This window comes from Rhinolophus sinicus, linkage group LG11, assembly GCF_036562045.2.
Source record: "Rhinolophus sinicus isolate RSC01 linkage group LG11, ASM3656204v1, whole genome shotgun sequence".
Lineage (NCBI taxonomy): Eukaryota > Metazoa > Chordata > Mammalia > Chiroptera > Rhinolophidae > Rhinolophus > Rhinolophus sinicus.
The window spans coordinates 9,798,289-9,814,105 of NC_133760.1; the positions used below are offsets into that span (position 1 = coordinate 9,798,289).

Below are 15,817 nucleotides of genomic sequence, written 5' to 3' on the forward strand. Positions count from 1 at the left end.
TAAGCCAGTTGGATTGGATTTGCTGTCACTTGCATGAAGACCCTAACAGGTAAAGTACCCTGGAGTAGGATGGGGGCAGGACCACCACTTTCACGATGTCCTCAGATGAAATAAATGGTGGGACCCAAACAAGACAGATGGGAAACAAAATATCTCCCAGGGTGCCTTGCACCTGGAACAAGAGACAATTAGAGCCATGGGCAAATGGACCCATGGGGCAAAGACAACTTTTAGCTACCTCCAACCCAATATCCCAAATCCAGGTTGGACACTTCTATTCCACCTATCCTAACACAGAGAATGTGAGCCCTGGAAGGATTAGAGGTGATCCAGCCTGACCACCTCTTTCCCCAATTTACAGAAAGGTAAGCTGAGAATGGAAAAGGAGTCTCTCAGAGCTGTGGTTCTGGGGATACAGGGGTTGATAGGAGCTTGGGTCCTGAGGACAGAGAGGATGCTGGGAGCTGGGCACTGAGGGTAGAAAGGGTTTCTGGAACTGAAGTCCCTTAGTGGATGTAAAATATTCTGGTAGTGACAGAGAAAAAGAGCAAGGATTTTCAAAGTTGGCATACTTCAATTTACCTGACTGTCAAACAGGCATGGGAGAGGCTGAGGTTTCCTACCTTCCATGGTTCCTACTCTTCCTGGGTCCAAAGGGTGATAATCTTGCAGCACATCTACAAGGTCCCACAGAAATGGGCTCAGGGAAACCCACTCCCAGGAAGGGGAAGGGACCCAAGTCTGGAGGGGTGAGTCAGCGCAAATAATGGGTGAGAAGTGGGAAGGGCATACAGAGAGATGACACAAAGAGAGTGGGGCAGGAAAAGCAGGGAAGCGGGGTGGGGTAGCTGGACGCTAAGGGCCCAGGAGGAGTCCACAGTCGCCTCTCCCTTCCTGGGGCTCAGGACTCAGGCTTTCTTCCAGTTGGTTCACTTTCTGGGGGCCCCTCATGGGTAATGTTGCGGAGACACGGGGTTTACAAATCAAGAGAGGAGGGAGGGTGGGACCTGATTCCAGTCCAGCCCAGCCCTGCCCTGGGACGTCCTGGACCTGCCCAAACAGGAGGCTGCTGCCTTCCCTCTCCTGTGACAGCTTCATTTTCACTCACCTCACTCACCTTTCCACAGAACACTTCTCACACCCCTTTGCCATGAAACACTCTCCCTCAATGCTCACACCCTCACACACTCTCCTCACACAACACTTCCACTCCACACACCCGCATACACCCGCACACACATCCAAACCTTCACACAGAATTAGCTGCCCCTCACCCCCACACAACATCTGCACCTTCGCACAGCCTTCCAACAACACCCTCACACCCTCACCTTGAACATGCACACTCACCCTCACGCAATGTTCTTACCCTCTCACATCACACTCTCATTTCTTGGCTCAACAACCACAACCTCTGCCCTCACCGGCACCTCATATTTTCCCCAGCCCTGTCCCGCTCACACACACCCCTGGACGCCCCGCCTGCCCGCATCTCCCCCACCTCTGGGCGCCGCACCCCCCCACCCCGCCTCCTCCCGGCGGGTGCCTCTCCCTTCCCCGGGGTCTTGTGGCCTGTCCTTCGCCGTCTCCCCCTCCCTCCCCAGCCCGGCCCCGCCCCGGCCCAGGAGCCCCGCCCCCGGGCGGGCAGGGGGCGGGGCGCAGGGGGCGGGGCGGGCGGCGCGGGCTGTGCAGGTGCCGGGCCTGGAGCGAGCGGTGGCGGCGGCGGCGGCGGTGGCGGTACCATGGGCCGGGCCCGGCGCTTCCAGTGGCCGCTGCTGCTGCTGTGGGCGGCCGCGGCTGGGCCAGGTAGGGTCGGGTGCCGGGGTCGGCTGGGCTGGGGCGGGGGGCGGGCCGCGGTGACAGCCCCGGCGCCGCGGGGCCGCAGAGGCCGAACAATGCGCGCGGGGCCCGGCCGGGCCCCCTCCCCGGGACAAAGCGCAGCGCGGGCCGGGAGCAGGGAACCGCGAGCGGGGGAGGGGGCGCGGGCCCCAGCCGCCCTGCCGCAGCTCCCCCACCCTGCACAGGCCCGGATCCCGGCGGGGACAAAGGGCCCGAGACCCCCGCCCCCAGCCCGCCTTCTCCGGGCCGGTTCCGCTGTCCTTCTGTCCGCTCTCTGCATCCCTCTGTCTGCTGGTCTCTGAGTCCGTCAGTGTTTCTCCTTGTCCCCCTACCCTTGTCCTCTGTCCCTCAGACTCGAAGTCCTGTCTCTCTCTCTCTGTCCCCCTTTCTCCTTGCCTTCCTGTCCCCCACCTCTATATCCTGTCTTTGTCCCCCACCTCTGTCCCTTGGACTCTGTCCCTTTTTAGTGGGTCACTCTGTCCCCCATCATCCTCTGTATTCCCCCTTCTCTGTCCCTCTGTATTTCTGCCCTCCCTCTCTGCCTGTCTCGCTGTCACCCTTGTTTCTCTGTCCCTTTTTCTCTGTCCCATCCCTTGTTTGCCTGTCCCCTATCTTTCTGTCTTCCCTGTTTCTCTAGCCCCCCCTCTGTCACCTATCTATCTCATTCCTCCGTCTATCCTCCTCTCTCTGTCCCACTGTCTCCCTGTCCCCTGTCTCTCTGCCTCCCCTCTCTACCATTACAACCTCCATCCTGGGATCCCCATCTCCATCCTACATTCCTGCATCTCTCTATCCCTATGTGCCCCTGGAGAGGAACTGAGTCAGGCAGGGCATCCTAAAGGGCCCTGGAGGGAAATGTGTATGTGTAGGCGGGGGGTAGTGTGGCAAACCTCAGCATGTAGGCACACACGTGGATTCATCAAATGCCTCCCAAACGCTGCCCCTCCCCACCCATTCACACACCCAGGCCATGACTTACAGAGAAGCCCCCGTCCAGAACAGCAACAGCCAGGGAGCCATCCACATACCCTTATCACACACTGAAAAGCTGGAGACCTCCAAGATAGGGTGACCCTGAGACTGGGGACAAGGTCAGGAAATGTCACCCACACACACTTTCAGACTGTGTGTGCCTCAAACCTGCCACAGGTCACCTCCTCCCTGAGTGGGTAAAGCCACTCTTGGGAGGAACAGAGGATTGGGAGGTGGCCGGGCAGGAGGGCTGGATGTTCTGTGGAGATTTGGGAGAGGAGTACAAAACCAGATGGCACAGGATGGGGGCCTAGATGTAAATCCTGGCTCTTGCCATTTGCCACAGCAGCTGATGGCAAGTGCCCTTCTCTCTCTGGGGCTCAGTTTCACCTTCTGTAAAGAGAGGATGTTGAATTCAGTGATCTGAAAGGGAAGGAACTCCAGCTCGAACCCCCGAAAAGACTTCTGACAAGTTGGGTGCTGTTTATCCTTCCCTATCCCAGGGTTTGAGGCAGAGCCTCCCTCTCCTTGGGACAAGGCGAGAGGTAAAGCTGACCTTTCACCCTCTACCTTGCTTTCTTCCATAGTCTTCTGCCATCGCTTCAGACCCTTACCTCCTTTCTTTGCGACAAACATGTCACCATTTCCCAGATGAGCGCTTTGGATACATTTCCATCCAATTTTATTTTCCTTTCTCCATTTTTTAGGCCCTAAAACCCAACCTCATAGAATCCTAGAACTAATGATTCCAGTAAACAAAGAATCTGAGGCTATTTTGACCGCTTTAGGAGCCTAGAATCCCAGTCTTTAGAATCTTAATGCCTTTAAAATTCTAGAACCTTGATGCCATTAGCACTCTAGCTTCTTAACAACTTCAAAATTCTGAAATCTTGGCCTCTTGGAGATTCTGCATCTTGACAGCTTAGAATTGCGGGCGCTGGAGTGTCAGAATCAGAAGACAGCCCGAAGATGATCCCCTACCCAGTTCAAGAATCTTTTCTCCAGCACTTCTGGGAGGTAGCTTTACATGTTTGTCCCTAATTTAAAGTTACTACTTCCTGGTATCCTAATCCCTTCTATAAACTTTCTCTAAATTAAATAGCCAAGCATTGGGCTTTATAAGTTGGGAGAGAGCTGATGTCCTGGCAAGCGCTCTGGACTGGGAGCTGAAGAACCAGACCTGTCTGGTGTAATTTTGTGTCAGCCTCTGTCCCTCTCGGAACCGCGCTTTCCCCTGCTGCAAAGCATGGGGTAAGGGAGCTGCAGTACATGATCTCAGAGGGCCCTGCCCGCTTTCCTTTTCATTGGATATTTCTGAATGGCCTTGGCTGCCAGATTTCAGGGGGTGTCCATAGTCCCCACATTTCTCTCTTGGTCAGCCTCCTTCCTCTCACCTTGCTCAGCTAGCAGGAGTGGAGATGGGAGATGGCGTCCATTTGTTTCCTTTGAAAAACATAGTCTCTCTTTCCTGGCTCACTCATCTGCCATGAATAGCAGAAGATGATGTTGAGATTTATGCCAAAGAAAGAATTGTGTCCAGGGTGGGCAGGCGAGAGGAAGAGAGAAAGAGAGATGGGTTGCCTGCCCAGAGATGCATACAGGCGGACACAGAGATGCACAGGCCATGAATTGGATGGAACAGAAAGGGGCTGAGGAAACAGATATCCAGATACAAAGAAAAGATAGAGGCTGTTGGAGTTGGGGGTGCCTTGTGTCAGGGGAGCTTGTTCATCCCAAATAATGTTTTCCTCCCAAGTGACTCACTTTTTCCTGCTAAATTTCTGACCTGCCACTCTGAGAACAGGGGGGCCTTCTCTCCAGTGTGAGTCACCCCAGGGTCCAGGTCTTGGGAGGCTTCTGTCACTGACCCCCACCCACCCATGAGCTAGATGCCTGAGTCTCCAGAGCTGGGGTCAGATTCTGCAATGATTGCAAGACCTTAGATACAGCCGGACTGGGGCCTGGGTGGGTTAATGTCGTGCGAGCCTGGCCTGTCCCCGTCTTGGGGAACACAAAGGCAGCTTTCTCTGTCTGGGTGGGGTGGGGGGGGACTTGGAGACAGTCAGACTTGCCAGTGCCCAATGGCCTGTGGCACCAGGACCCAAGCTCCCACTGGTTCCTGCCTGTGCAGACCCCAGGTCCCTAGGGCCTCTTGGAACCAGGCACCAAGGCTCCTCCGCAGGCATCCAGCGGGGCAAGAGGGCAGCGGCAGAGCCTGGGCTCTTCTGGGAGGGAGGTGAATAGAGGGCACTGGGGGTGGAGGATAGGACAGTAAGCACTCAGTGCAGGCTTGCACCCTTCCTGGAGCAGGAATTCCTCCCCTGACCCCATACCCAGGGGGAACCCCCACCCCCTGGCTGGGCCTGAGGCCCGGAATCCAGGGAGTTCTGAATATCCCAGGAACGTGGGGGCCACAGGGGAGACTTTGTGTGTGAGGCTGCTGACTCTCCCCTATGCCCCCACCTGATGCTTGGTCCCCAGATAGTAGGGGATGGAGGGCTGGGGGAAGGCAGGACTGTTGCTCTGGGGGTTGAGGACTGTGGACCTGGAGTCAACAGTTTCCAAGAGAGGAAGGGGCTGGGGTCCTCGACTCCTGAGTCTGAGGTAGGAGAAGGTGAGGGGTCCTGGACATGAGTGTCAGAGGGAGGAAGGGGCTGGGGTCTTGGATTCCTGGGTCTGAGGGAGGAAGGGGCTGGGGTCTTGGATTCCTGGGTCTGAGGGAGGAAGGGGCTGGGGGCCTGGACTCCTGGGTCCTGGGAGAGGAGGGGCTGGGGGCTGGACTCCTGGGTCTGAGGGAGGAAGGGCTGGGGGCCTGGGCTCCTGGGTCTGAGGGAAGAGGGGCTGGGGGCTTGGACTCATGGATTCTGAGATAGAAGGGGGCTGGAGGTCCATACTCCTAGGTCGTGAGGGAGGGAGGGATGGGGATACAGACTCCTGAGTCCTGAGAGAAGGAGCCGGGGGTCCCACTCCAGGTTTCTGAGGGAGGAGGGGCTGGGACCCTGATGCCTAGGTCCTGAATACAGGCGCCTTCACAAGGCTGAGCTGGGGAAGAATTGATGCTTTGTGCAAGGATGTTCGGACTCCGCCATTGATGGGGGGCTAAGGGGGGGTTCAGTTAGAACGCAGGGATGTACCACCTCCCTAGGGGAGGAAGTGGGGGAAGGAAGCATGATGCCATGAGCTCCCTGGGGAGCGGATACAGAGGGGGTGGTTGTGACCTTCCCGGAACTGTGACCTTGAGACTCCCTTGGGTATTCGCTGACTCAGGACCCAGGAAGTGCTCTCCCATCCCGCTTAGTCTCCGTGGAAACATCCACCAGCTGTTGCTCTAGACCCCTGGCTCCTGGGTCCTGAAGAAGGAGGGAGCTGAAGGCCCAGACTCCTGGGTTTGAGGGAGGAGGATGCTGAGAACCAGATTCCTGAGTCTTGATGAAGGAGGGCTCTAGGAGCCTGGCCTCCTGGATCCCGGCAGAGGAGGTAGTCGGGGCTGGATCCCAGAATCTAGGAGGAGAGGGCCGGATTCTGGGTCTCAACGCATCACCTGCTCAGGCACACTTTCCCAAACCCTCCCCTGTCCCTTTTTCCAGGCACCATCCTGTGATGACTCCAGACTGTCAACACAGTTTAAAGGGCCAGTGCCCTAGTCCCAAAAGCTCAACCCCTCTCTGACCAGAAAGTCTCTCCTCACCACCCCCCAACTCCGAAACAAAAGCTCCTGGGACATTAATATTCCAGGCACAGACACTGTTGGTTACTGACTCCTCAGGAGGGGGAGGGAATAAGACAAAAGCCCCCACCCTCACCCCATGTGCACCCACAAGCAGAGGGCAGGGGATAAATTTGCGAGGGCAGATCCAGAGGTCCTGGTGGCTCTCTGGAGATGTTGCATTTTTGCCACTGACTTACCTGAGCCTCATTCTCCACATCTGTAAAATGGGGGGCTAGCCCTGAGGTCCAGGATCCATGGATAGGCTTCAAGATGTTTTTTAAAAGTGCCAGAATGCGCAGCAGGCCAGTTTTCAGTGTTCAGGGGTGTGTTTCTGGAGGTTGTAATACCAGCAGCATTGCAGAGAGGGCTCCCTGAGCTGCAGGCACTGGGCTGGGAGGGGGTTGGGGTCTTGAATTTCTATGAGGCAGGCACTGGCATCATCCCTATTTTATAGGTGGGACATCTGAGGCTGGGAAAGGTTAGGCACTTGCCCAAGGTCACACAGATGGCAGGTTGTGTACCTGGGATCAACCCAGGAGTTTGAGAACAGTGATGTCACAAAGTCGTTGTGAGGCTGAAATGAGATCCTGCCTCACACATGCTATTCATTCATCCATCTCCCAGACATTTATGAATTAGCAGACACACTTCTAGGCACTAGGGGTATAGCAGTAAGCCCAGTGGCTTATCTCCCTGCTTCATGGGGGACAGATAATAAAGAAGTGAGCAAATTAATAAAATGATTTCCATGAAATTTCCATTGGGGAAATAAAACAAAGGTGATGAAATGGAAATGTTCTGGAGGTGAAGGGATGGGGAGAGAAAGTCACTCCTAAAAGGTGTTGATATGAGCAGAGATCTGAGTGAGAACAGGATGCAGTCCTGGGATGACCAAGGGGGAAGAACAAGTGCAAAGGCCCTGAGGTGGGAACAAGATCAGGTGTTTGAGGGATATCAAAACCAATGAGGTGGAGTGAAGTGAGAGGGGTTGGCACTGCAGCCAGAGGGGCCAGGGCACCTTCGAAGTCCAGAGAAGGAGTCTAGATTGTATTCAAAATGTAATGGGCAGCCTTCGGGGGGCTTTAAGCAGAGAGGTGACTTAATCTGATTTCCCTTTTTGGAAAATCTGTCTGGCTGCTGTGTGGGGAATGGCCTGGGGGGAAGGCAGGCCTGGAAGCAAGGAGACCCATGAGTAGCTCTTGAAGGTCCAGGTAAGAGATGGTGTCATTGGACGAGGGTGATGATAGAACAGATAGACAAAGGTGAATAGATTTGGGATATATTTTGGAGGTAGAATGGATAGATCTTGCTTATGGAATAGATGTCAGAAGTGAGGGAAAGAGTGAGAACTTGATTTCTAGGTTTTTGGCCTGAGCAACTGGGTAGATGGTTGTGACATTTACTGAGATTGAGAAAACATGGAGAGGAAAATATTTGGGGCAAGGATTGGACATATTAAGCTTGATATTCCAGGAGGTGCCAGATAAACCCCTAATAGTGGCTTAAAAACACAAAGAGTTATACTCAAACACAAAAGAATCCAGAAGTATGCATTTAGGGCTTTTATGGCAGCTCTCCATCATTGCCTGAAACCCAGGCGTCTTCCAGTTCTTGGTTCCACCATCCATACTGCCCTTGTCCTCATGGTCCAACATGGCTGCCAGAACTCTAGGCATCACATCCTAGTTCCAGGCAGCACAAAGGTGACCTGGTAGACAAGGGACTTGTCCCCCCTTTTTAGGAAGTTCTCCCTAAATTACTATATGACACTTTTCCTTATGTCTAATTGGTCAAAACTTTATCACATGGCCTCACTCAGTTGCAAGAAAGTTTGGGAAATATCTCTTTCTGCTAGACATAGGGCAACCATAAAACTCAATCAGGGTTCTTTTGCTAATGAGAAAGGGAAGCACGGATGTCAGGGTAGGAAGCTAGCTGTCTCTGCCTCCATCCCCCAGAATTAATCTTTTCCACCCCTCAGCCCCAGGTTACCCATCGTTCTTATAGGGAACGTAACACTTTTGATGGGATATTACAGTGATTTGTGTCTACCTCCCCATAAATCTTGAAGGTTTTCCAGGACAGGGATCTCATCTGACTCATCTCTAGGCACCCAGTCCCAGAAAACATACCTACTGCTCAGGAAATACTCAAATGAATGAATGAGAAACTGTAAGAGACATGAAGCAATAGTTATCCCACATTTAAAGGTAAATAACCAGATCTGAACATGGCTCTTATGTGCTTCAAAACCTCCACTGGCCTTCAGGATAAAAGCTAATCTCCTACCTTGGCATTTGAGGCCCTCTGCTAGCACATTCCACAACCCCTCACCAGTGCTGCACACTTTGTACCCACAGACAGGAGTGGATGTGAATGCAGGATACAGAATCAGGTCTGGATACAGATCCTGGCTCTGCCACTCTCAGGCTGTGTGTGACCTTAGGCAAGTCATTTTCTCTTTCTGGACCAATTTTCTCATCTATAAAATAGGAATTGGGAAAAAATTGGGGATTGATAATAGTACCTACCTCATTTGGATATTATAATGATTAAATGGAAATTATATAGGTAATGCTCTTAGCACTGAGCGTGATTGGTACAGCAAGTGCCTAATAAGCAGTTACTGTGGTGATTATTGTTTTGCAGATGACGGTGACAATGATGATGGTGATGCTGATGATTAATCTCAGCTTTGAGCTTTATTCTAGGCTGTTTCCTATGCTGGGAACACCCTCTTACTAATTGTTCCTCTGATGAATTAATCAGGGTAGCTTAACTGCTATAACAAACATCCCTGAAAGCTCAATGGTTTAACCAAAAAGTGTATTTCTCACTCATGTTACAGTCCTGGGCAGGCAGAACACAGGGGCAGTCAGTCAGGGCCCTGGATTCTGTTCAACTTGTGATCCTGTCCTCTCCATTCAGCCAGCAAGAAAGATGTGAGGGGAGCCAGGCTGGAAGATGTGTTTCTCTTTTCCACCAACACCCCATTGGCCAGAAAGCAGTCATGTGCCCCCCTCCCCAAGTACAAGGAATCCTGGGAAAAGTAGCCTAATCGTGTGTCGTACCAGTTAACTTTAGTGGTGTAACAGATCGTCCAAAATTTAGTGGCTTTAAACAAACATGTTATTTGCTCTTGACTCTGGGGGCCAGCAGTTTGGTCTGGATCAGTTGGGCAGTTCTTCTCTTTTCCCAACTGGGGTCACTCCTGTGACTGCAGTCCTGGTGGTCTCACTGGGGCTGGATGGTCAAGGATGGCCTCACTCACATGGCTGGCGACTGGTGCTGGCTGTTGGCTGGGCTTCTCTTTCCATGTGGTCCCTCATCCTCAACTAGTTTGGGCATCTTCCCCCCACAGCTTCAGGGAAGCAAGGTCTCTTGAGGCCTAGGCTGAAGAATTCATATAATATCACGTCCAGCAAATTCTGTTGGTCAAAGAAGTCACAAGTCCTGTCCAGAGTCAAGGGGCAGAGTGGCTTCTTAATGGGGGGAATCGCAAAGTCACCTTACAAAGGGCATGCACATGGATGGGAAGACTGTTGAGGCCATCTCTGTACACTAATTGTGCCCAGGTGTGAAAGATGGGGTTTGGTGAACACATAAGAGTTTCCCACACTTGGTGAACTCCTGTTTACTCAAGATGTGAATTCAATGGCGCTTACTTCCAGAACCTTCTCTAATCACCCACCTCTGTAGGCAGTACTTCCAGAACCTTCTCTGATCACCCACCTCTGTAGGCAGTGGTATCCCTTCAATCTGGGTTCCTAGTGTGCCCTGTGCTGCCCCATTAGAGTCCATCTCCTGGACTCCAACCTGCAGGAAATGTTGGGTGTGATGAACTGAATGACAGGGAAGGGAGAGGAGTTGGAGGTTTGGATTGGAGAGGAACAGAAGGAGAAAGATTGAATTGCAGCCCTCAAAGAGTCTCCCATCCTGTCTCTCTGTCTACTGGTCCAGGGACAGGACAGGAAGTACAGACAGAAAATGTGACAGTGGCCGAGGGTGGGGTTGCCGAGATAACCTGCCGTCTGCACCAGTATGATGGCTCCATAGTTGTCATTCAGAACCCAGCCCGGCAGACTCTCTTCTTCAATGGCACCCGCGGTGAGTGCTGGGGCCCAAAATCCTGAGTCTTGAAGGAGGGGAGGGCTGGGGCCTGATTCCTGTGACTTGAAACAAGACAGAGCTGAGACTCTGTGGACCCCTGGGTCTGAGGGAAGACGGGACTGGAGGCCTGGACTCCTGTGTCCTCAAGAAGCCTGGAGCTGGGGGTCTGGAATCCTAGTCCTGTGGGTGGGAGGGCCTGAATCATTCTGAGTCCCCAAGGGGATAACTAGGTGGGCACCTTAGACGCATAGATGTGGCTGGAGAAAAGAGGCAGAGGGCTGAACTCTAAGCTCCTGGGGGAAGGGTGGGACTCTTGAGGCCAGGATTCCCCAAGTTGATGCCTTCCCATTCACTCTCTCTAGCCCTGAAGGATGAGCGTTTCCAGCTTGAGGAGTTCTCCCCACGCAGGGTGCGGATCCGGCTCTCAGATGCCCGCCTGGAAGACGAGGGGGGCTACTTCTGCCAGCTCTACACGGAGGATACCCACCATCAGATTGCCACGCTCACTGTACTGGGTAACCACTTCCCACTCCTGGGACCCATGCCCTCCTCCTTTCTCTTCTGCTTATCCCTTATCCTGAGACCTGACCCTGGCTGTTTTTAACCTCCTGAACATCCGGCCTTACTAAATATGGCCAGCCTTCCTGACCTCTGGCCTCTGTGTTTTCACCCTTGCCACCTGGGACTCTTGTTTCCTTTGATCCCTGGGATCCCGCAGTCTTGTCACTTTGAGCCCACCTCGGCGCCTCCCTTAACCTCCCTCCTTACCCATTTTCTCCCTGTGTCAGTGGCCCCAGAGAATCCCGTTGTGGAGGTCCAGGAGCAGGCGGTGGAGGGCGGCGAGGTGGAGCTCAGCTGCCTGGTTCCACGGTCTCGCCCAGTTGCGGTCCTGCGCTGGTACCGGGACCGCAAGGAGCTGAAAGGTATTCCCGGAAGTGGGGTGAGAGGTGTGGGAGAGGTGCCAGTGAGGGGCGGGACTTGAGAGATGGCAAGTTGCTGGAGATCGGGCTTAGGAAAAGCTGCTTTGTGTGTGGGCGGGGCTTGGAGAAGAGCGCCCGATTCTGGCAGACACCAGCCACTCAATATGCAGCTATTGAATTAATTGATAGATGAGAGATGTGGGTATGAAAGAGAGGGGCGTTGGGAAGAGGCACGTAGGGTTGTGGTCTTGGTTCGGAGAGGAGAGATTTGGAGGACAAGAAGTGAGGCCTGTGGTTAGGGGCGGAGCTTGACAAAACCTGCTTTAGGATTGGCTGGGGAGAAATACATAGGGGCGGGGGAGCCGGAATCCTGGCCTGATGGTGTCTCCTTGGGGCGGGGCAGGTGTGAGCAGCAGCCAAGAAAATGGCAAGGTCTGGAGTGTGGCGAGCACAGTGCGGTTTCGTGTGGACCGCAAGGACGATGGTGGTATCATCATCTGCGAGGCGCAGAACCAGGCGCTGCCCTCGGGACACAGCAAGCAGACTCAGTACGTGCTGGACGTGCAGTGTAAGTGCTCGGTGGTCAGGGACCCGGTGGATGTGTGGGGTTCCCAACGCCAGCCGCCTGCCCCCAGGAGGGTTACTCGCCTGGTGTGATGACCCTGATAACCACTCTCCCATCTCACTTCGCCCACAGACTCCCCCACAGCCCGGATCCATGCCTCCCAAGCTGTGGTGAGGGAGGGAGACACACTGGTGTTGACATGTGCGGTAACGGGAAACCCCAGGTGAGCTCTGGCGCCGGAGAACCCTGAAACGAAAGAGCTAATACGGACCCTCTTATTTGGAGATGCTGCATATGTAGATTCCTGAGAAGTTAGAATTGGGTGCTGGCACCTGAGTCCTTAACTCTCACTATACTCTAACCCGGTCCAGGCCAAATCAGATCCGCTGGAATCGCGGGAATGAGTCTTTGCCGGAGCGGGCCGAGGCGGTCGGTGAGACGCTTACGCTGCCAGGCCTAGTATCAGCAGATAATGGCACCTACACTTGCGAGGCATCGAACAAGCACGGCCATGCCAGGGCACTCTACGTGCTAGTGGTCTATGGTGAGAGCTGGCTGAGGCGCGCTTGGGGGCGGGGTTCAGAGAAGAGGCGAGGCCCCTTGAGGGCGTCTTGCTTGTCCTGCGTGGGGCGGGGCCTGTGCAAAGTGATTCCAAGGGGTCAACAGCTCACAGAGTTCTTATAGTTCTGGGGTCAGACTGACCGTTTGGGTTCAGGATACTGCAATATTAAATTGCAAGTAATTTAGTCTGTCTGTGCCTTAGTATCCTTATCGGTAAACGGGAAGTAAAGAACAGCGCCTATCCCATAGGGTTGATGTGAAGACATATGAGCTAAAAAGAGAGGGTACCAAAAAAATGTATACATATTTTAAGAAAGGAAGAAACTATTAAAATTGTAATACTCAATATATACAGATAACAAAAGGTGAATACAAGTCATGTTTGACTTCCTGCAATTACAAGAGGTGCTCAAAGTGGTTACCATTGGTGTCCAGACACTTCTGATTATGGCGAACTACTGCTTGAGCAACGTTGACCAATTTGTCCACTTGTATACATTTTTTTGACACCCTCGGTATATAAAGCAGTTGTAATGGCCCCTAGCACAAAATAAGCCTTATGTGTTTAGCGCTTATGATGGTGGGGTAGGAATTTTGGAAGTGGTTTGGCCCTAGCTCAGCATTTTAAATACCTGGAGCGTTTTAGATAAGATGAGAAGGAACTTGGACCCGAGGTTCCGTGGGGAAAGAAACAGTGCTGTTTCTGTTTTCTGGGAGGTGGGCTGAGGGAAGGCAGGGCAGGTATTAGCAAAAGACTCAGCGGCCTTGTATAAACCAACACTCATTCCTTGAGGAAATAGAGCATCAAGAAAGAGCGAGGTCCTGAGAAGGGTTTACAAGGTGGCATGTTAAGGGGCGCTATTAGATGTGGTGGGTGGAATGGTTTAACAGATTGGCAGCGATGGGGCCAGGCTGGGACCATTCTCTGATGAACTAACTGGTCCTGCACCCCATCCTTTTCTTCTGGCAGACCCCGGTGCGGTGGTAGAGGCTCAGACGTCGGTGCCCTATGCCATTGTGGGCGGCATCCTGGCGCTATTGGTGTTTCTGATTATATGTGTGCTGGTGGGCATGGTCTGGTGCTCAGTGCGGCAGAAGGGTGAGTGGGGGCAGGGCCTGAATTCAGCGAGGGGTGTGGTTGATTGGGGAAGGGGCGTGGCTTATAACCCGGATACGAAAGAGGGCGGAGCCTAGACCCAGGATTCATAAGTGGGGGGGACCTGAGGCCAAGATTCCAAAAGGGGCAGGTCTTTTGCCCAGGACTAAAGGGTGAGACGTTGAAGCTGAATTAAGGCCCCGTGGGTTTGGAAAAAAAAAAATTATCTTCCTAATTACTGGATTCGTTGGGAGCAGAGCAAGGGGATATCACCAAGAGAAGGATAAGGGCTGATCTTTCCAGGAACTTTTGGAGTCTTCCTAATTCAGCTTTACCTCTTTCTCTGCTTGTTTTGCTATTCCCTGGACTTGATTCCCTCTCCCTGTGTGTTCCGTTTCTCCTTCTTCCTTCGTCTGATATCTTTCTGTCTCCCTCTTCTCAAACATTTCTGTCCCAACTCCTGGGTCCACATGTGTGTCTCCTCTGCCCCCCGGGTCTGTCACCCCTCAGGTTCCTATCTGACCCATGAGGCCAGTGGCTTGGATGAGCAGGGAGAAGCGAGAGAAGCCTTCCTCAATGGCAGTGATGGACACAAGAGAAAAGAAGAATTCTTCATCTGATCCCACTTCCACCCCGGGCCTGGGCCTGGGCTTGGGCTGGGGTCCACCCCACTGCCAGCTGCAAAGACATTTACCAGAGTCTGGGATGGTGGGCATCTCCCCCCACCACTAACACCTCAGACGTTTGGGCAGGGATGGGGGTGTTGGATGCCTAGGTCTCTGCAATGGCCAGAAGCAAGGTCCCAGAGGCCTGGGTCCCCCAGGGGGCAGGGGCCAAAGGTCCAGATCCCCCAAGTCCAGGGAGGGCAGTAGGGATTGGGTTGGGGAAAGCTAACTGGGGGAAGGCCAGGGCCCCTAGGCTGCAGAACCAGGTCTTGTAGGGAAGGGATCAGATTCTGGGAAGGGGGGGGTGGGCAGGGGAAGGGGAGCACAGATTTCTTTGGGGGTCTCAGACCCCATGCCAGCCATTGTAGGAGTTCCACAGAGCTCTGGGCACCTCTTTGCAAAGCCATGTTTGCACGGTGGGGATGGGGGGGAGGGTGTGGAAACAGGGATTCTGTGTCTTTGTGTCATAACTTTGATGGGGGTGGTGAGGGAGATAGCCTCAACCCTTTTCTTCAATCCTCCTTTCCCAGGTTCCTGGGCTCCCCTTCCCTTCACCTCCTTCTCCCACATGTGTCCCACCCATATTTGTCTCCCTGTCTACTTTCCCCTGGGGGGGCCTTTCCCATCTCTCCTCCAGGCCCTCCCAGGGATAGGAAAAGGATTTTAGGGGGTACGTTGGTCTCTATGGTTTTATATATAATATATTAAAAAAATAAAAAATCTGTATGAAAATATCAGATTGTGCCCCCCTCCCCCATTCCTGGCTTTTGCTCCCTTTTCTTGTTTAAAAAAAAAACCACACACACATTTTGTATGGGACGGGAGGGGAATGGGGAGGGGGTTTGGCAATCCCACTAACCACCATTAAACTGAGGAGAGAACACGCGTTTGGTGTGGCTGTGTGTCTGTCCCTCTCCCTAGACCTGCACCATGTTGGGAGGGGAACTGAACTAAGGGAAGGGAGGAAGAGTGCGATGGTTGCTGGCGGACAGTATAGGCCAGGAGAGGGTCCTTACCTCACCAATGGCTCTTTAAACCTCCCAAGAAACCTGGGTTGTTTTTCCTGGACACTCCTTCAGCCAGTCACAGAATCTTACCTCTTCAGCAGCTATCCCATCCCCACCCCATGGCCTGGACCCTTCCCCTGGCTTACCCCCACCCCTGACAACAGTCTCCTGGGAGCTTTCAATTACATCTTGCCCTGTGCCTGCCCGTCTCAAAACTTTCCTCCCTCCCCATCATCTCTAGATCAAGTCAAAGTTCCTTAGCTTTGGGGCATTCTGGGGCTCCTCTTTCATTCATCTAAATTTCAAATAAGTGATTCTAATTTTAGATTTAAAAATATATTGACCTCTTACTTTGTGCCAGGTGCGGCTCAAA

The 15,817-nt window shown here is 53.2% G+C and overlaps 1 protein-coding gene across 1 annotated transcript; it reads left to right on the top strand.

Annotated features, from left to right (window-relative positions):
* The first annotated feature begins 1,649 nt into the window (after positions 1 to 1,649).
* Positions 1,650 to 15,322, top strand: CADM4 (cell adhesion molecule 4). Its single transcript, XM_074314216.1, has 9 exons — positions 1,650 to 1,806; positions 10,481 to 10,627; positions 10,993 to 11,145; positions 11,419 to 11,553; positions 11,954 to 12,118; positions 12,248 to 12,338; positions 12,487 to 12,659; positions 13,647 to 13,775; positions 14,283 to 15,322. The coding sequence occupies exons 1-9, from the start codon at positions 1,743 to 1,745 to the stop codon at positions 14,390 to 14,392; spliced, it is 1,167 nt and encodes a 388-aa protein (XP_074170317.1). The 5' UTR covers positions 1,650 to 1,742; the 3' UTR covers positions 14,393 to 15,322.
* Positions 15,323 to 15,817: the final 495 nt, after the last annotated feature.